This window comes from Cetorhinus maximus, chromosome 6 (assembly GCF_964194155.1).
Source record: "Cetorhinus maximus chromosome 6, sCetMax3.hap1.1, whole genome shotgun sequence".
In the NCBI taxonomy this organism is placed as follows: domain Eukaryota; kingdom Metazoa; phylum Chordata; class Chondrichthyes; order Lamniformes; family Cetorhinidae; genus Cetorhinus; species Cetorhinus maximus.
In genome coordinates this window covers 35,010,291-35,031,953 of record NC_135884.1, presented here as the reverse complement: position 1 = coordinate 35,031,953, position 21,663 = coordinate 35,010,291, and the positions used below count along the sequence as shown (strand labels likewise).

Sequence of the window (21,663 nt, the reverse complement as noted above, 5' to 3'; positions counted from 1 at the left end):
AGACGAACATTGCACAGCCTTGAGAGTCAGACTGCAGACAAAAGTATGACGTAAATTAGGTTAAGTGTACTCCTCTCTCAGATAGGGAAGGGGCAGATGGTGTTAGTTTAGATATGAGAAGATGAACAATGGACAAAGAGGGGGCTTTGATGAAACACAAACATTCTTGAATTGTAAGAACCGAGGTCTTTGTGTACGTGTTTTAATTTTGATTGGATAATATAATTATGTATACATCCTTTAGAATAATTTGTTAGCAAAATCACATGTTTATGTACTCAATAGGATAGAGATAATGGAACCGGTGTGTTGGTTACTGATTGGATGTATTCAAATGTACTCAAATCTGTTATGATAAGAAAAAGTACAAAAGTAGTGAAATGAGATCAATCAGGGAGCTGGGTCTTCCTTCTTAGGAATGATTGCGGCTCCCTTGCATATGCTTGAATAAAACCAGTTAAAAGGAAGCCTGAGCCTCTGTGGTCGTTGCTGGATCGGAGAGTGTAACTTCTGTTCAAACATAAATCTCAATGTGCTGCAATGCTAACACCAGACCCAAAGTCTCCTTTTCGATCGTTGAATATCTCCTCTGTTGTACATTCAACTTCCGTGAAAAATACTCTATCAGTTTCGCAATTCCAGTGTCATCTTCTTGTAACAATGGCCCCAATTTTTGCATCAACGGCCAACTTAAATTGCTTGGCATAATTGGGTACTGTCAAAACTGGTGTTGTAGTCAATACAGTTTTCAAACTTTCAAATGCCGTCTGACACTCCTGTGCCCATCGAAACTTTGTGTTCTTTTTTAATCGATCAGTCAATGGAGCAACCACATGATCAAATTTTGGTGCAAATTTCAGGTAAAACCCACTCAAGCCCAGAAATCTCAAAACTTCTCATTTTGTTGTAAGCATGGGGAAATCCATGATAGCCTTGACTTCCACATCTCTCAGAGCCACTTTACCTTCTCCAATGGTATAGCCTAGATACGTAACTTGTGCTTTTGCAAATTCACTTTTAGCCAATTTTATCACCAAAAAGGTTTCTTGTAATCAACAAAACAATTCTTTCAGATGTTGTAAATGCTCCTCTCATGTTTCATTGAAAACTATCAAGTTGTCAAAATAAACGGCACAATTGCTCAGTCCTGCAATTACATTATTTGTCAGTCTTTAAATGTTGCAGGTCCATTTTTCATACCAAACAGCATGACTTTAAACTGATATAGTCCCTCTGGAGTCACAAAAGCCGATATCTCCTTTTCTCTCTCCAATAACCGTACTTGCCAATATCCTCTTAGCAAGTCAATCCTAGTGATAAATTTTGATCATCCCACTTTCTCAATGCAATCTTCCAACCATGGTATAGGATACGAATCCGCTTTTGTCACCACATTCACCTTTTGATAGTCCACACACAGTCTTTGTAATCCATCCGGTTTCAGTACCAGCACAATAGGCAAACTCCAGTTACATCAACTAGACTCGCTGATATCATTTTGAAGCATGAAATCAATTCCTTTCTGTACTTGTGATAACTTTGCCAGGTTTAATCTATAAGGATGATACCTTATCGAAGATGAAACTTCTACACATACATCATGTATAGCTAAATTGATCCTCCCCAGCTTATTCCCACAAATAGCCTTGTGAGACCGCAATAGCTTCTCCAAATCACTTTGACACTTGCCTGGAAGGTAACTCAATCTTACATTTAAATTTTCAAGTACCCCCTCATTATCTAATTTGATTAGAGGAAAATCAATTTTAGAATCCTGTATTTCTAACTCTGTCTCTTTATCTACCACCACTATCACCTCCTTTTGGTCCTCTTCCCTGTCAAAGTACTTTTTAAGCATATTTACATGACACACCCTCTGCTTCTTCTATCTGGAGCATTTATTAAATAATTTACTTCACTCAGTTTCTTTTCAATCCTGTAAGGCCCACTAAACCTTGCCTTTAACGAGTCACCCAGTACTGGTAACAGAACTAGCACTTTCTCCACAGCAACAAAACTACGAGCTGTAGCTTTCCTGTCTGCCTTCACTTTCATCACTTGCTGTGATATTTTTAAATGTTCCTTAGCCAACTCACATGCTCTGTCCAATCTTTCTCTGAAGTTTGATACATAATCCAGGAGCTCCATTTCTGAATTTTGACCCACCAATTTCTCATGAATCAATTTCAGTGGTCCTCTCATCTCATGACCATGAACTAGTTCAAAAGGACTAAAACAGTCGATGCATTAGGACCATCCCTAATAGCAAATAACGAGAATGGAATTCCCCAACCCAATCCTGCTTACAATCCTGACCATACACCCTCATCAGAGATTTAAAGTTTGAAGCCATCTTTCCAAAGCCCCTTGTGACTCGGGATGGTAAGCTGTTGACTTAAACTGTTTTATCCCCAAACTGTTCATTACTTCCTTAAACAGCTGTGACATGAACTTTGAACCATGATCTGATTGTATTTCTTTAGGTAAACCATATCTTGTAAAAGATTTAGTCAACTCTTCCACAATTCTCTTTGTTGTAATATTTCTCAAAGGTATCGCTCCAGGAAACCTTGTAGACATATCCATTATTGTTAGTAAGTACTGATTTCCACTTTTAATCTTAGGGAGGGGTCCCATACAATCAATCATGACCCTAGTAAAAGGTTCTTCAAATGTTGGAATTGGAATTAAAGGTGCAGGCTTAATCACTGCTTGTGATTTCCCTATCATCTGACATGTGACAAGTTCTACAGAATTTGATGATATCGCTATGCAATCCAGGCCAATAAAAATATATTTTGTATTTTCACCTGTGTCTTTCTAATTCCTAATTGAAATTTCATGAACAGTCCTCAGAATCTCATTTCTATTTCCAAATGATATAACAATCTGATGCACTTTCCTCTAGCTTTCATTTGCGGAAACATGATAAAGCCGCCATTTTCTCATTAAAACATTACCCTTAAGGTAATAACATTCTGGAATACATTCTGCCTCTGTTTCTGAGTAAGGTGTTTGATATAACTGTCTTATTTGCGTATCCATTTTCTGTAACTCCACCAACTGCCTTCAGTTTAGGGATGGGCAATAAATGCTGGCCTAGCCAGCGAAATTCACATCCCATGAATTAATTTTTAAAAAGTTAAACACCTCAGCTGCATTGTGCAGTCTTTCTTCCTGAACAATCTTATCAAACACAGTGTCAGCTAATTGGACTTCCACACCTCCTCTCTGCATTTTAACTTCCCTGTTTCAACCTATGAGCCTGTAATCTTGTTATCACACAATCTGGAAACGATCCAGGATGTTCTCTCTGCAACACTTCTGTGGAAAACACTTCTACAGGCTGCTCAATGACCATGGGCATCACTCACATCTGGGACCCAGCTATATCATTACCTAAAATAAATTGGACCCCTGCAATGGGCAATTTTTCCACTACTCCAACAATCACCTCACCTGTTTTCCACTTACTCTTTAAATTTATCTTCCACAATGGAATAGGTTTATCAACTACATGAACCCCACTTATTGTCACCTGTTCCTGCAAAACTCCCTCTGAACAACAAATGTCACTATCCCACAACATTAAGGATTGACTAGTCCCTGTGTCTCTTAACATTTTAACATCTTTACCTACTCCACCGTATACAAGTGGAAAGACTTTCCCTTCACATACAAAATCTTTAAACATTTCTGCAGCCTGCTCCTCAGACCTCTCTTGGGTAAATTGTGAACACATTCCCACTTCTTTACCTATCACTGCTTCCTGTTTTACCTGTACACAAACCACTGGCTTCTCCTGTGCCTGAACCTCAGAACCCACAGTACTTTTACTTCCAGAACGTCTGCACCCCAATAATCCCAACAGGTTTTCCCTGCAATTTCCAACACACTGACTTGTGTGTCCAACTTTATTACAATGAAAACACCTCAATTTTCGACTGTCGCATCTACCATCAACACCTTCCTTTTTATTGAGAAAAAACTTCCTGTGGAATTTCCACCTACTCCTCTTCCCTGACTACTTGACTTCCTTTCAATTTCCCACTTTCTATTGTTCTCTGATTTAAAAGGGTGACAAAACAAAGGTTTTGATCTATGAACTAACTCATAATCATCAGCTATCTCTGTTTCTAGTCTTACCATTTCAACCCTCTGTTCCTCCACATGAGTTCTCACTACCGAAGGAATTGAATCTTTAAATTCTTCCAAAAGAATTACTTCTCTAAGAACTGCATATGTTATCTCTATCTTCAGTGCCCATACCCACCGGTCAAAATTACTTTGTTTTACTCTCTCAAACTCAATATAAGTTTGCCGAGGCTGTTTTCTCATATTCCTAAAGTTCTGCCTGTATGCCTCAGGAACTAACTCATATGCACCAAAAATAGCCTTTTTTTACCACATCGTAGTTCATCAACATTTCCTCTGCCAGTGAAGCATAAGCCTCATGTGCTCTACCCGCCAGCCTGGATTGTAACAACAATATTCAGTTTTCCTGTGGCCATTTCATCTGTTTAGCTATCTTCTCAAATGAAATAAAGAATGCTTCAATATCTCTTTCCTCAAACTTGTATAAATGTAAACATCTCCCCATCAGGTTCTGATCTGGAAATAAGTCCTTCCTAACCTTCTGGTGTCTCTTTTTTAAATTGCCAACATTTTAAGATGGAATTTTCTCTTTCTCTCTCACTCTCTTTCTCTTTCCTGCTTTTCTAACCTCGCCATTTCTAATTCCCTTTCCTGTTTTCTTTCTCTCTTCTGCCTTTCTGCATAGTCCCTTTGGAATGCCTGTTCTTATTCTTTTTCTGCTCCCTTTAGTTCCAATTTTTTCATTTGCAACTGAATTTGAACCTATTCCAATGACCCACCCTTTGGAGAACTTGATCTCTTGGGTATTCCTTCCAATTTTAAATGCTGTGCTATACCTTCAATTATGTCTGATTTCCCTACCCCTGCAGGCAATCCTAATTGTAACTAATCTGCCAATTCCATTAATTTAGTTTTATTTACCTTTTGTAAACCAAAGTTATAACTTCAACTCCCAGACAAGTCTTAGCAACTGCCAAAGCCATTTTGCAGTCTCACCACTTAAAAAAAACCTCCTGTGAATTCAAAGTGCTTCTTGTACTCGTAACCTTAAGATTCACCAACTCTAAACCAATTAAGGAATTTCAAATATATTCCTGAACAAGCCCCAAATTTTTGTTATGACACAGCGGTTGGTAAATACTAAGATAAAAGCAAAATATTGCAGATGCTGGAAATCTGAAATAAAAACAGAAAATGCTGGAAAAACTCAGCAGGTCTGACAGGATCTGTGGAGCTCTGAAGAAGGGTAATACAGACTCAAAACGTTAATTCTGTTTCACTCTCCACAGATATTGTCAGCCCTGCTGACTTTTTCCAGCATTTTCTGTTTTTATTATGGTAAATGATAAGCTTTTTAAAAATTCATTCATGAGATGTAGGCTTCACTGGCTGGGCCAGCATTTGTTTCCCATCCCTAGTTGCCCTTGAGAAGGTAGTGGTGAGCTGCTCAACTCCCAGAGGGAAGCTTGAAACAACTGCCACAACTGTTTTACAATTTGTATTTTTATTTCGAGATGCGTGCCTTGAATTCCGTAGTAATCAGTCCACAAAGTCCTAGGGATCTTTAAATAAAATAAAATTAAATATTTATTAATAAAAGAAATAATTTTAAGCGCATACATGGGCCTACAAATTACTACTCTGATAACTCCTAGCTCCCCTAAGTAATCTGACTCCCAGTTACACCCCCGTTAAGGCAACAGTAAAAAACAAAGCAGATTTTAACAGACCCAGGCAAAGCACACAATACCCTGGACAGAGATATTCACAGTGAATTCTCTTAGCTTTGGTTCCTATAGGCAGCAGCTTGGTATATAGAGGCTAGAAGCTTTTCACACTTGTTAGGTCTTAGAATTCCTTCTTCTTGCACTTGGCTTCTCTCCTTTATACATATTTTCCCCTTTGAATGCAAATTTCATTGTTTCAATAAGTCTTTGGATTTTACCTTTCTAATAATAAAACTCTTTCATAGTACCAATTTTATCTGTAAGCTTTGGGAAAAATAAAGACACTGTTTGGCCTCTTCTGGCCAAGTGTAACATTTCATCCTGACCTTTGAAATTTAAACTATTCTGGCTTATCTAAAAATGCAAATTTTCCTTTACAGCTCACATTCTAAAACTTCAGCTATGTTTACTTATTTAGCATTTCAAACCTAGCTTCTTTTCCAATTCATCAAAGCCTTCAGACCAGCTGTCTGTAATTCAATTAAGTCCCCCCACCGTGTACACACACACACACACAAGCTATCCAAACCCCACTATTCCTACTTTTACAATAAATTTCAATAACATTATGAATATTATTATATTTTCATGACAATGGATCAGTATTTTTTATTATCTAAGAAAAATGCAATTGATCCCTTCACAATTGATGCAAACTCTCAAAAATCCTTTTCAAACATTCTTAAAAACAATTACAGCTTCCGTATACCATTCAAGGGAATTACAAATTTTCCTTACTATACTCCTTCCGGGTCAAGGATCATCACATTACATTAAATTAATCTAAATCTAAGTTATGAAATGTGATAGAGCTGTTTTTAAAATATTTACACAAAAATAATTCAATTCTTAAAAATGTGCCTTTGATTTTACTTTCAAATTTATGTTGCTGCACTGACTCTTACTTGATTCTGCCACAAGGTCCCTACTCAACCTACATTGTCTAGGATCATAATTATAGTAAGAGCACTTGGCTACAATACTTACAGAAGTAAGTATTTATGGAACTGTACCCCAACATGATTCATTTTATGAATGAGCAGGAGAGAAAAATTGTAGGCAAAAAAATTGATTTATCCATTAATTATGTAATGGTTGGATTTTGGATAACGTTCCTCATTATAATTTGTTTAAGCGATGGTATTGACAAGTGATGTCAGCTTTGGTTCAGTGGTAGTGTTCTCACCCCATGAGTCATGAGGTTATAGCTTCAAAGACCAGTCTAAGTCTTGAACACGTTACCTAGGCTGATATTTCAGTGCAGTACAGAGGAAGTACCCCATCTGCGCTCTAAGGTGGATGTAGATGTTGTCTGGCATTATTTGAAGAAATCTCATAGTGTTCTGGCCAACATTTATCACCCAATCAACATTACTAAAGAGATTGGCTGGCTTTCTATCTCATTACTGTTTCTGAGACTTAGCTGTGCACAAATTGGCTGCCAAGCTTTTCTTTCAAACGCCCCAAGGTTATGAAAACTACTGTACTGTAACAAGCGTTTTCATTCTAAGAAAAATAGTGCCAATATTTTCTGCATTAGAATTCAAGTTATAAATGTAAGTAGCTGAACAGTGAGTTTCAACAAGAGATTCTTTATCTGTCAGTATGTTGTTATTAGGCCAGTAATATAACTGCAAAAGAATATAAACATAATAATTACAGATTTTTACCTGGTCCTGCTTTCCCCAAATGACCTGAGTCGGAGCTCTGATTAGTTTCACGTTTTCCTGCAAAGTGTGTCTTGAGTTTTCTCCAACTATTTCCAGAAACACTATCCATAGTCACAGGAGATAGAATTGAAAAAGTCACAAAATTAAAAACTTAACTGTGAGATTTTGAACCTAAGTAATGATAAGGGTTTTTTTTTCTGTCATAGTTAAAAAATACTCTTTGGTGGCAACACTCAAGTGTTTGCACTTCATTTGATAAGGGAGCCAGTTACAAAAATTCAGCTGTATGATATAAAAGACAATAGACCATAACGTGCCAAAATAACAGCGAGGCTAACAGGGCTCGCAAATGATACAGAAACTTCAAGTGAGGGGCAGATGGTTAAAAGCAGAAATGCAAAAGTTGCTCTTTGAGATGCATTGCTGGATTGTTAGCTTTGCAAAAACACCATTTTGCTGTTTGGCTCACTATTGAAATGTATTGAATAGTGTGAAATTGCAGGATTGGCACAACAGATATAAACTAAACTTGCCACAAAAAGGTAGAGTCGGCTGTTCTAAAGTGTTGCAAAGGTGCCATTTTTGGAGCCATTTAAAATCCTTGCATACATAATTAAGCCTGGATTATCTGTCAAAGATTCTTTTAACTATGTGTTCAGTGTTAAGTACTGCCTAGGAATCTCACTGGCACTGAAAATTAACTGTCAAGCTTTGTTCCTTCAGGTTTTAATTGATGTTGGAGATTTTAAAAATGTTATTTTTTAAAAACATTTTCTTTGTCTCTTGCTCGTAATCTAATTTTTCTTTACATCTTCAGTTCTCTTTCTTTACCTGTTTTGAAGTTGAATTCACCTACTCTAATTTACATTTCCTTCTCAGTTCTTGCATTGTTAATTTCTCAATCTTGCATATTTTATTTGTTGAGTTAGTTGCCTTCCCTATTCACTCAGATTCCAGATGCCCAGTTTCCTTCACTGCAACGTTATCAGTTTGCACCCTTAGCAACATGCCATGCAAAAAAAAGGCAAAAAAAAACTAAGTGGGCAAGTCTAAATAATGGCAGACACCATTAGTTGCCCTGCCACAGAAAATCATGGACCAATGTAGCAGTATCAGTGAAAGGTTGGTTGATGTACAGAGTAAAAATGTTAGCGTTAATATATATTGCCCTGATTGAAGAAGGGTCAGAAGTAATTTAATCCAGGGTTCATTACTGGGTCTACTTTGGTTCTCAATAGGATGGACTTGGGTATAAAATGCACAATATCCAAATTTGCTCATAACATGAATGCAGGGTTTGGCAAATAGTGGGATGATGAAAAAAATTGAGGAAGAATTAGACTTGTTAGTGGAAAGGTCAGATAGGAGGCAGGTATAATTAATATGGACCAGGATTTTATGGCCCTGCCGTGGCTTGACTCCCCCTAGTGGATGTGGCGAGCCACTTAAATCTCCATTCAGTTCAACAGGACTGCAATATCCTGCAGGGCCGGAGGGGCCGTCAAATCCTGGCCATGGTGAGGTATGAGGTAGTGCACTTCGGGAGGAAAGTGAAGAATGAAAGTATATTCTCAATGAAAAGATGCTGCAGGGTGTAAAGGAACAAAGACAACAAGGGGCTCAAGTAAGTAATTTGTTAAAAACATGACTGCAGATGAATAAAGCCATAACAAGGGCCAAAAGACCAAAGAGGTAATAATAACTTTGTATATAATAAGTCATAGTTTTAAAAACGTATGTTTTTTGGGGTGTGGGCATCATTGGAAAGGGTGGCATTTATTGCCTATCCCTTGTTGCACTTTGAAAATGTTGTGTTGGACATTCTTGAATCTCTGCAGTCCATGTTGTGAAGGTGTTTCCACAATGAGGTAGGGAGCTCCAGGTTTGTGAGCCAGAAATAACGAATGAACGTCCAAATGAGGAAGGTGTGTGACTTGGAGGGGTATTTGGAGGTGGTGGTGTTCCTATGCACCTGCTGCCCTTGTCCTACCAACTGGTGGAGGTCATGGATTTGGGAGGTTGAAGAAAAGATTTCAGTAAAAAGTAAAATGAGCCAGGGTGTATAATGAATGGCCAATCCAATACCACACCTTTTTATACCCCTGCCAACGTTGAAAGCTCCACCCAATAAACAAGAGATGAAAGGCTGAATGAAGTAAGAGAGAACAACAGACTTGAAGAGAGACCGTGTGAAGAAGAGAAATACAGCAAAATGAAGGTGGTCTATTTACCAGAAAACCGTGACTATTCATGAAGTTTTGTACTACGATTTCCATGACTTCTGACATTTTTACAATGACTAATTCATAAATTTTCCAAAAGTTTACCATACAAGACTACAGTCCTAACCATCACAAAACACACACATGAAGCATAAATTAAGTGATGTATCTCTTAAGCCAGCATTGCTTTTAAAAGATAAGGTAAATGCTATCAAATACAACAATGTCAGCAACAAGGGTTAGTGTTCTCCACGCAACAGCCACCAGATGGAGTAAGTGCATAAACTGCATATAAAAAAACAAGGAGCAGAATTTTTCTCTCGTCGGGCAGGCATGTGCCCGACCCGAATGAGCGTTAAATGACGCGCGATGATGTCGGGTGAGTAACCCAACATCATTGCACACTTGTGCGATATTTTGGTTGGCAGGCACACGCTGGAGTCAGCAGCGTGCCCGCCGACAATTAAGCAGCTTATTAAGGCCCTTGATTAATTCATTGAGTAAATTTTTCGCTGACCATCCAACCATTTGGCTGGCGGGTGGGCAAAAGGGCCAAGCGGCCTTTGCATTTTTGGCAAAACCTCACCCACATGCGGGATGAGGTTTTGACCAGTGATTTAAAAAAAAACTTTTTACACTCCTATTTAACATGTCCCAGCTCACATGACAGAGTCACATGAGCCGGGGCTGTTTTCATGATATTAAGGGCAGAAGTTTGCGCTGAGCAGGTAGGTGTGTGCCCGACCTGCTTGAGTGTAAAATGACACACGATGACATTGGGCAAGCAACCCGACATCATTGTGTACTTGCTCCATATTTCAGTCGGTGAGCACACACGGGAGTCGACAGCGCGCCCGTCAACAATTAACAGGCCTATTAAGGCCATTAAAGTTCTAATTGAATTAAATTTTCCACTTACGGCTGGCGGGCAGGCGGAACGGCCAGGCAGTCTTTGTATTTTTGAGGAAACCTCATCTACGGGGCGGGATGAGGTTTCCAACAGCAATTAAAAATAAAATAAAAATGTTTAAAATTTATTCATAACATGTCCCTGCTCATGTGACAGAGTCACATGAAGAAACATGCTTTTAACATTGCTAACTCTTTTATTTTTAATATTATAAATCTCCAGCTCCCTGAGGCAGCTCTGTGCCTCAGGGAGATTTCATTGCGCTTACTTGCGCGCATGTGCGAACTTCCGCGCTCACCCTCCTCCTGCCCCCACCCCGGCAGCACTGAATGCTACAGCGCATGTTTCACGTTAACTGGCTGTTAATTGGCCAGCCAGCGTGAAATCGATATCGGGGCCTGATTGCGGGCGGCAGTCGGCTTCCCGACAGTTCCCAGGCCTGCCTGCCCAACGAGGGCAAAATTTTGACCAAAATATTCTTCCCAGGTTTTATTCCTAGGGCAGAGTCAGTGACCTGAGCCGGGACATGTTAAAAAGGAGTGTGAAAAGTTATTTTTTTTTATCACTGGTCACCAAAAATGCAAAGGCCGCTTGGCCTTTTCACCCATCCGCCAACTGAATGGTTGGATGGGCAGCGAAAAATTCTACTCAATTAATTGATTAAGGGCCTTAATAGGCCGCTTAATTGTTGGTGGGAGTGCTGCTGACTCCTGCGCGTGCCCCCTGACCGAAACATCACACGAGTGTGCGATGACGTCGGGGCACTTGCCCAACATCATCGCGCGCCATTTTACACTCATTTAGGTCGGGTGCGCATCCACCCGACGAGAGAAAAATTCTGCCCCTAGTGTTCATTGAGTTAATAATCTCAGCTGGGATGGAAATGGGGACACTATAGCTAGTTTCAACACCCCAGGTTAGACAGGAGAAAAATCAGACACTATGTTCTTTCTCCTGATTGGCAATGGATCATTGGATAGCAATATGGAAGTCACGTGAGGACAGGATCGGACTCAGCTTTGGTACCCCACACAGTTAAATAGCATAACACAATACCATGCTTACACACAAAGGTTGGGTACAAGTGAGGTATTTCACATACCACCATTGCTCATTATTTTACATGAAAACTGTAAAGAATAGGAGAGAGAGAGGATTACTGTAGCTTTTAATTCAACTATAAATAATTGTGTTATTAACTAATGATTATTAATTTGTTTAATGACAGAAAATTCAGCACTGAAAGATTAATTTTACATTTTCCAATTTCATCCTATTAATGTCTTGCTCTTGGTTTACTGGTAGCTTACTGCTTTTACTACTGATCTGAAATGTTGTGGGTTCATGCCTTATGTATACAACATAAATCTGTGAAAAAGACTACCAGCAAAACCTACAGATAATTATTAGAAAATCAGTAAGATGTTATGTTAATTCACCTCCATAACACAAGGAGGCAACAATGCAAAAACTTGGAAATTTTATTCTACATCAGCAACTTGTAAGGGACATCAAAGTGACCCACTTTTTCTTGCATTGACCCATTTTCTAAGCCCAGGTATCTGGTTATGGAAATTTTTATAGGTGCACATCAGGCTCTTAAAAAGATGCATTCACAATAATAGAGTATGTAATAACAGTTGGTGCAGTAGTGTTCATGAGCATAAACGATCTGCTGACATTCACCACTCAAGCTCACAAATGAAAAACAACCATATGGACAAAGTGCACAGCAAACCATATCCTAACATGAATCACAGGTAAGAGGAGTAAAGACAGGAAATTAGAATATTGGAGAAAAACTAAAAATGTTACAATCTAGTGTAATAACCTTGAAAGATAGGGTTGTGAGAAAGTAAAGATATAACTCTTTCCCCATGTACAAGTAAATCCTGGAAAGTTTAGTCAGAAGAAAGATATGAATCTGTGGGATGTTGCTTACCTGTCCATGGTTATCATTTATTATAAAAACATACTCTTACATATATAACTCTTTATGGAGACTGTGGAAAATGTTGAAGAGCTTAAACTTAGATTTGGGTAAAGCTGACATCAATGGGATAAATCAAAGACTGTCCACTGTAAACTGGCAAATCTGTTGTTGGGTAAAGCAACAGGAGATCAGTGGGAGGTGTTCAAAAATAATTTAATGTGCTACTGAACTGGTTTATATCCCTAAGGGGCAAGAGCTGTACCTCCAAAAAGATAGCCAAGGACAACCAAAGAGGTAAGAGACAACATAAAACTAAAAGAAAAAGTGTACAAAAATGCAGAAAATAGTTCAGATACTGGTGAGTGTGATACAAAAAATAGCAACGGGTGACAAAACAGATAGAGCTACTAAAAAGGAGTGTGAAAAGGAACTTACAAGGAATATCAAAATCAATACAAAAAACTTTTACAATTACATTAGGGAAAAGGGTAATAGGGTGGTCAGGAGTAACGAGGGGCCCTTGAAAACCAATAATGGTGATATTGTCAATGAAAAAAATAGCAGATATGTTGACTAGTTACTTTGCATCAGTATTTACAGTACAGGAAGAGATCAGCATACCAGACATCCCAAAGAAAGTAATATTGAATCAGGCTCAGGGACTTGCCCAGATAAATGTGAGCAAAATCACAATAATGCAGAAATTAATGGCGCTAAAAATTGACAAATCTCAGGGCTTTGTAGGAAGTAGATGAGAACATTGCAGGTGCCTAACTATAATCTTCCAAAGTACTCTCAATTTGCAAACCATTCCTTTAGATTGGAAAACTGTGGATGTCACTCTGTTATCTAAGAAAGTTAAGAGAGGGAAACCCAGGAATTATAGGCCAGTTAATCTACCATCTGTTGTTGGGAAATTATTAGAGTCTCTGGCCAGAATCTTCAGGTCGGTGAGCGGGGGTGGGCCCCACTCACCGACGTGTAAAATGACATCACCCCACGTCATTCCGATCTTCAGTTCGGCGGGCACACACCAGAGTTGGCTGCGCGCTCGCTGAACTGTCAAAGGCCTGTTAAGGCTATTTAAATATCAATTAAAATACTTAACTGAGCTGCCCGTCCAACCCTAAGGTTGGCGAGCAAGCGAAGAGCCCAGGTGCCCTTTGCATTTATCAGGAAACCTCATCCGTGGGCGGGATGAGGTTTCATGAAGGTTTTTAAAGTATAATAAAATTTTTTAATAAAATTCATTGACATGTCCCAGCTCACATGACACTGTCACATGAGGAGACATGTCTTAATTGTTTTTTTTTATTAAAATTTTTAGAAATCAAACTAATCTCCCTGAGGCAGCTCCGTGCCTCAGGGAGATTTCTGGGCTCTTTCACGTGCATGTGTGACTCAGCCTACTCCCCCCACCCGCACAGAGATCGCTCAGCGCTTCCGGGTGCACCTCACACTAGGTGGCCTTAATTCTCCCCTCTATTTAAAGATAGGGTGACTGAATACATTGAAAATCTTTAGCTGATCAGAGAAAGCCAGCATGGGTAGGTCACGCCTAACAAATTTGATGGCATTTTTTGAAGTAGTGACTAAAATAAATAGTGGCTAGGGGAATGTCTGTGGATGTTACTTATATGGACTTTCAGAAGGCATTTGATAAAGTCCCTCAAAAGAGACATTTAGCTAAAGTTGAAGTTCATGAAGTTGAAGGGAAATGATTGACCTAGTCAAGAAATTTGCTGCATGGAAAGAGATACTCTAATTGGCAGAATTATACTCATGGTGTCCAGCAAGAATCTATACTGGAGCCTCAACTATTCACCATATTTAATAACGGCTTAAATGATGGGATAGAAATCCACATATACAGGTTTGCTGATGGCGCAAAGATAGGTGGCATTGTAAGCAATGTAGAGGAAAGGTAACATTACAAACAGACCTTGGTAGATTTAATGGGCAAAACTGTGGCAAATGAATTTCGATATATGCAAATATGAGGACATCCACAATGGAGATTCAAAGTAACTTGGGAGTCCATGTGGATAGATTATTAAAATGTCATGAACAGACACTGAAATTAATCAAAAAGTCTAATAGAAAGTTGGCATCTATATCTAGAGGACGAGGATACAAGGGGGTAGAAGTCATGCTTCAGCTATACAAAACTCTCATTAAACCACATGCAAAAGAGCGCAGAAATCTCCCTGAGGCACAGAGGTGGCTCAGGGAGATTTGTTTAACTTTTAAACATATGAATAAGGTAATTAAAAACTTTTAAAACATGTCCCCTCATGTGACAGTGTCACATGAGCTGGGACATGTCAATGAATTTTTAAAATAATTTTTATTGAATTTTTAAACACTTCATGAAACCTCACCCCGCCCGTTTCATGAAAAATGCGAAGGCCTTCTTTGGCCTTAAGGTTGGATGGGCAGCTCATTTAACTATTTAAATTAGTTTTTAACAGGCCTTAATAGGCCTTTGACAGTTCGGCGGGTGCACAGCCGAGTTGGCACCTTTGTGTGAGTGTTCGGCAGCAGCGGGGTGAGGAGGCACTGGAGCCCTGATATATCCCACTCTGGTTGGGGTGGGTCGTGCGTGAAGCGAGTCCATGTGCAATTGCACTAATCAAAGCTCGTCTCTCATTTTCAGGAGAAGAATGCTCATAATTCTGCAGAGCGTGTGAGGACTGGCAGTGGCCAGGCTGGTTTGAGCAGGAAGCCCTGGATTTGGAGAGGCGCCACGCGCCCAGGTCCACCGGTGTTGGTGAGGCTGGGGTGCCACGGGCAGGTACGTTTGCCCAGCAGTGAGGTCAGCATTGTTCTCCCAACAGCCGTAGCAGTGCTGAACATTAAATGTTTTAATTTTGCAACATGGTTTGACCATTGCTTATGGAAGGATGAGCATATAATGGATGCGGGGGAAAGGGATGTACATTGACATTGTCTCCATGTTAACTGATCCACTGTCCTTGTTCTTCCTTTCAGCATCAGCAGAGCAGGGCCAGGAGGAGGAGCAGCTGAGGCCCCCTCTCACACCTGAGGGGCCTGAGGTCTCACCAGCATCACACCATCTCTGCCAGGCAGGCACCAGCGCAGATACTAGCACCTCGGTGGGAATTAGAACATCGGCTAGTGTCCTGGGGCACAGCGGTGAGGGCACTTCAGAGTCGCTGGAGGAGCTGGCAGAGACAGAGGGTGCCCATGGCACTAGCAGTCAGAGGACTGCAGGGGACCAGGCACATGCTCAGTCGGTGCCCTGATGATGTGCCTCTGGAGTCGTCCGTGTGACGGAGCAAACACAGGAAATGCTGCCGGGTGTGCGGGAGCATCTGGGGGAGATACATGAGGCTATGCTTGGCTTGGTCTCCGTGGTGGAGGAGTCTACGTGGATGATCGCTGAAGCAATGAGCCACATGTCCGAGCACCATGCGTCCTCCATGGAGAGAGTGGCGACTCTCGTGGAGAGGCTCCTCCAGGAGACCCATCAGGGCTTCCTGGGGATGCACTCTGACCAGCAAGCCCTCACATCAGCAGTGACCTCAACTGGTCCGTGCCAGTGTGGGAGCTGGTCTGGGCACCAAGTTTCCCAGCTTGGTGCCCATCCATCCATGGTGAGCAGGGAGGTCTGAAGCGACCTCACATCTGCCTGTCGTCTCTGTGGGCACCTCTCAGGGTGCTCCCGATGAGGGTGGCAGCTCCTCTGCCCCTCTCCCAGTAACCATAGCATCCAGTGAGGCTGCGATGTCTGGGGAGATGCCAGCTGTGGAACTGGCAGCTCCCTCCCAGGTGGGGCCAGCACAGGCTCCACAGGCCAGAGGACGAACGCCAAGGTTATCGAGACCAACAGAACAGCAGAGTCAGCAGGCTGTCTCAGATGCCACTCCCAGCGATGGAGCAGCACCAGGACGTAGCACCCAGAAATGAAAACATAAGGCACCTTAGGTACATCACAGGTTTATCACTGGTGCTTTTGTGTTGGCCCGAGATGAGGTCTTTATGATTTGCTTTGTTTTGGAACACCATTGTCATGTTGTTTCATCAAGTTTCTTTGCTTGTGATATTAAATTCAAACATGTGACCATGGATGAGGGTACCTCTTATCTTCTGCATGTGTATGGTTTCCAAAAATGTTATGAGTGCTTTGTGGGACATTCAGCTTTATTAACAAGGCCCTTAGTTACTGTTCCTAACCTGGAAGATTTGGCACTTAGGTATCGAGTATGGAGACTGCAGCCCAGGCTTGTCTTGGAGGTCCATATGTGGTGTGCTAGCTGAAGGTTCATTGGATTAAAGCCTCCTGGGTGTCCCTGCCTCCCTGGAGTATGCCCGGGTCAGGGTCTACCCCCTCAGCATTTCCCTGTGCATGCTCATCCTTGGACTCACTGCTGAAGTCATCGTGTGCAGCCCCAACCACTGCGTAGATATCTTCATCGTCTACTGCGTCCCCCCTTTCCAGCGCAAGATTATGGAGAGCGCAGCATGCAACCACTATCACCGAGACACAATGTGGGGGGTACTGGAGTACCTTGAGCGGTCCAGGCATTGGAAGTGCATCTTGAGAAGACCGATGGTTCTCTCCACCACAGCCCTTGTGGAGGCGTGGCTCCTATTGTACCACTGCTCAGCTTCTGTTCTTGGATGGCGGAGAGGCATCATGAGCCACCTTCTGAGGGGATAGCCCTTGTCACCCAGCAGTCAGCCATCAAGCCGGGCTGGAGCACTGAAGAGCCCCGGCACCTGGGAGTGTCTGAGGATGTAGGTGTTGTGGGAGCTGCCCGGGTATCTTGCACAGGCTTGAACAATCAGCATCCTGTGATCACACACTATCTGCACGTTCATGGAGTGGAAGCCCTTCCTGTTGATAAAGGCACCGGGCTCACCTGCTGGAGCCTTGATGGCCACGTGTGCATTCTATTGCACCCTGGACACAGGGCAAGCCAGCAATGGCCGCGAAGCCTCTGGCTCGCTGTATCTGGCTTGCCTGGTTCCAACGGTAAAGGATGAAGGTCAATGCACACCTGAACAGAGCGTCTGTATCCTGCTTGACACAAGTGTGGGCAGCTGATTGGGAGACACCGCAAAGATCACCCACCGACCCCTGGAAGGAGCCAGATGCAGAGAAGTTGAGGGCAGCTGTGGCCTTTAGAGCCACCGGCATGGGTTGTCCACCCACACAGTTAGTGGAGATCTCAGGCCCAATCATCTGACAGATATAGTTGACTGTCTCCCTTGAAAGACAGAGCCTCCTTTGGCAGTACAGACATATTGAGGTAGCTGCTTTGCTGTCTGTATACCCTGGAAGCAGAATAGTGGCATCTTCTGCAGCCCCTTCAGCCTTGGTTTACCTCTTGGCCCTGCACCCCTTGTGCCTGCGCCTGCCCTCCTAAAGGTGGTTCCTCTGGAGGCTGAATGTACACTCCTGGTCTCCTCCCCCTTCTAGCCCTCCCTTCCTCCTCAGAGGAGGTACCTCCAGTGGAGAGTTCAGCTCCCATTCCCAGGCTAAGGGAAGGCTTCCAGAAACCTGCAGTCCCAGAAAAGATTCCTCTCTGCAGAGTGCTGACCTGAAGGTTTAGAGTCCAGACAAAGCAGCTGGTATGTGTTTTGAAGTATTGCAGATCACACAGGCAAGTTTCAAAAACTTTTAAAAATTAATATTTGACAGAGCACATTTGCGACCCCACTGAGCCCTCTTATCCCACCCGTTATATAAATGTGTCCTACCTGTCTGCCCGTTGCGCCCGTACGCCGACCTGAAGATTGCACAGGTGCCGAAAAATCAGCATCAATTGGTGAGTCAAGGGCTTTATGTGGCCCATTAATTAATGGCGGGCACACATTGGAGATCACAGCTGCCCACACTTGTGTCAAGCCAGCGAAATATCGCGATGGCGCACGGTGACGTTGGGACGGTCGCCAGACATCACCATGGGTCTTTTTACGCTCGGACATGTGGGGCCCGCCCCCGCACACCAACGGGAAAATTCTTCCCTAAAAGTTATGGGGCTGTCATCACCCAATGGTGTATTTTATAAGAAAGGTAAAGTTCCAAAGACATATGGAAACAATTGAATTTACATTTTTAAAAGGAGAATGAGGCTGTGTGTCAGGGAAGGCATTGTAAGATTTAACAGAAGTGTGAGAAGCCTCCAGCATTTGTGCATAAAACTGCTGTCTACAGAAACCGAAACTGGAGAAACTCATTTTGAATTCCATTGTCCATGGTATTGTGTTAATTTGCTGGACCTGTTTAAAATCTGAAATATCTATTTTTGGACCACTTCCTTTAAGAGAGTGTAACTGGGAGCCAGGTGAATTCAGGATTTTAGGAGTTCTTATAGTAGTAATTTGTAGAGCTATGTATGTGCTTGAAATCTTTTCTTTTGTTAATAACTATTTTAATTTTAGTTTTTAAAAAAACCTCTAAAGTCTTGGTGGACTTATTACTACTGAATTCAGCGCACACATCTCGAAATAAATACAAATTGCAAAACCGTTGTGATAGTGGGATCGAGTTTCCCTCATGGATTCGATCTGCCTGGCACACGTCATCTGCTGCGTCATAACAACGAGCATGTAGCATTTGGCCCACAATGGCCTGTTTCTGTGCTGTTCAATGTAATTCTTTTTAAGAACCCTGCTTTTACTTTTGGCTTATATATAGACATAAATCATTTTGAGTGATGTGGCAGTTATTTCATTAGCTTTATTGAAGTGGGTCACTTCTAAATGTGTAGCAGATAATAATTTGAGTTCCTACTAATTAAATGTTAAAGTGCAATGTTGCTGCAAGTGTCACTCTTTGGATAAGATGTTACAATGAAGATACCCATCCTGATGGACAAATGGGCACACTCTGGCACTAATCACCAAGAATCAGGAACAACAAACAGTGTCTTAACTAATATATCCCAAAGAAAACTGCCCCAGAAGCACATCTTCTCCACTAATCTTAGGCAGTTGTAAATTTAAATCGACCAATTTATAGGAAAGAGTGACATACATATTAAATAAAAGTGTCTTACGTTCACGGTAAAAGTCATTGTGAGGCAATCGAACATCCACAAGACCCTGAAGAATCTAAGAAAATCACAAGGTTAGTCGGGTTAGTCACATTTGAATATATGTTCCACAGTTATGTTTGCATCCTAGTGGAGATCCAATTTACTTATAGTTTTATATTTAAGTAAGTTATTAAATAATGTCCATTTACAACCTGGCAGTTGTAATTCTAGAAATTTCAGAAACTGGCCATTATTTACATAGCTTCATAATTATCAATGAGTGGGTTGATGGCATCATGTGAACCAATGGAGAGATAGGTTGGATTAATAACTGAGGCAGTATAGAAGAAAAGGGTACAAGTGTGCTGGCGGATAGTGTCACACAATGATGGACTGTAGGTTTGAACTGCCGATTCTCCATACAGAATAGTTGCCAATTTCAGAGGCAAGAAGGAAAAGTTGCATTACTATAGTGCTTTGCACAAGAAATTGCAAATCACTTCATAGCCAAAGATCATAAGAAATAAGAGCAGGGGTAGGCCATTTGGCCCATCCAGCCTGCTCCACCATTCAATAAGATCATGGCTGATCTGATTGTGGCCTTAACGCCACTTTCTTGCCTGTCTCCCCATAGCCCATGACTTTTATTTTTCATAGTGCACTCTATAATCTATGGTTAGCATTTTTCGGATGCGGGGTTTCCACCTGAAGAGTCAGTGGGGAATGCATCCCCTCCAATCACAGCAATCCAATAGCCATTTAACGTTTCAAAGAGCATTAATTGACTTCCGGCCCCCCAACTCAGGCAGAGGTTCAGCCTCAGAGAGCTACTGACCAATCTGATTGGCTGGAAGCGCTGTAGTCCCAGCAGCGCCAGTGGCAGCAGTGGCCAGGAATGGGACAAAAAGCAGTCCCCAGATTCTAAGTCCTGGAGACCAGGACCAGGTAAGTGCAGAGGTCTCACGGTAGGGAGGGAAGTGAGGTGTCTTGATGGAGAGGCTGGGGAGGAGGGAGCGCCGTGGGGAGACAGACCTGGGAGAAGGTGCCCGAAGTGGAAAGGGGGTCATTGAGGGAGGCCTCACTTCCAGCTCAAGACCCAACCAAGCAGGGTGATCTGCTGTGCTTCTCCCCGCCCCTGAACTCCTCCAACTAGCCTCAAAACTGAGACTGGGTGGGAAGCAGCCTTAAAGTAAAGGGCCTCAATTGGGGTGAGGGTGGGTCCCTAGGCCTTGCCTGCCTCATGCAAAATTGTGGGCAGGTCGGTTGGGGGGGTTGCGAGGGGGAAGATGAAGGCCACCCGGGTAATTTTATGGGTCCATCCACCTGCAAATCCACCGCCAGGGGATCATAAAATTCTGCCCCATATTTTCTGGAGTTTAGAAGAATGAGAGTTGATCTCATTGAAACATTCAAGATTCTGAAGAGGCTTGATAGGGTAGACACTGAGACATTATTTCCCCTGGCTGGGGAATCTAGAACATGGGAGCACAGTTTCAAGATAAGGGGTCGATCATTTGGGACTGAGGTGAGGAGAAATTTCTTCACTCAAAGAATTGCGAATCTCAAAAATTCTCTACCCCAGAGGGTTGTGGATGCTCCATCAGTGAATATATTTAAGGCCGAGATAGACAGATTTATGGTCTCTCAGGAAATCGAGGGATATGGGGAGCAGATGGGAAAGTGGAGTTGAGGCCATGATCATATTGAATGGCGGAGCAGGCTCAACAGGATGTATGGTCTTCTCCTGCCCCTATTTCTTATGTTCTTACTCATTGTTATTTAGGCAAAGACAAACACAAAGTCCCAAAAAAACAGCAATAAACTAAATGATCAATTAATTAATTTTGGTTGGGGGAGAAATGTTGATCAGGATACATTCCAGTTTTTCTTCAAATGCTGCTATGGGATCTTTTACATCTCTGATATCTTCTGACAATGCAGCACTTCCTGAGAATATCCTCAGTGCTGCACTGAAGTCTTAGCTCAGATTACGTCCTTAAGTCCTTTAGTGGGGTGTGAGCCCATTACCTTCTGAGTCTGAAACAAGAGCACTACCACTTTACCAAACTGACAATTGGAAAAAAACAATTTTCTCCCTT

The 21,663-nt window shown here is 41.8% G+C and overlaps 1 protein-coding gene across 2 annotated transcripts in view; it reads right to left on the bottom strand.

Moving 5' to 3' along the window:
* Positions 1-21,663, bottom strand: part of abhd6a (abhydrolase domain containing 6, acylglycerol lipase a) — a 100,671-nt gene that overhangs the window by 5,094 nt on the left and 73,914 nt on the right. For both annotated transcript variants that reach the window (XM_078543600.1, XM_078543601.1), the window contains exons 7-8: positions 19,586-19,640; positions 7,493-7,593 (exon numbers count right to left, since the gene is read on the bottom strand). In XM_078543600.1, the coding sequence (XP_078399726.1) occupies positions 7,493-7,593; positions 19,586-19,640 (156 nt within the window). The remainder of the gene's footprint in view (positions 1-7,492; positions 7,594-19,585; positions 19,641-21,663) is intronic.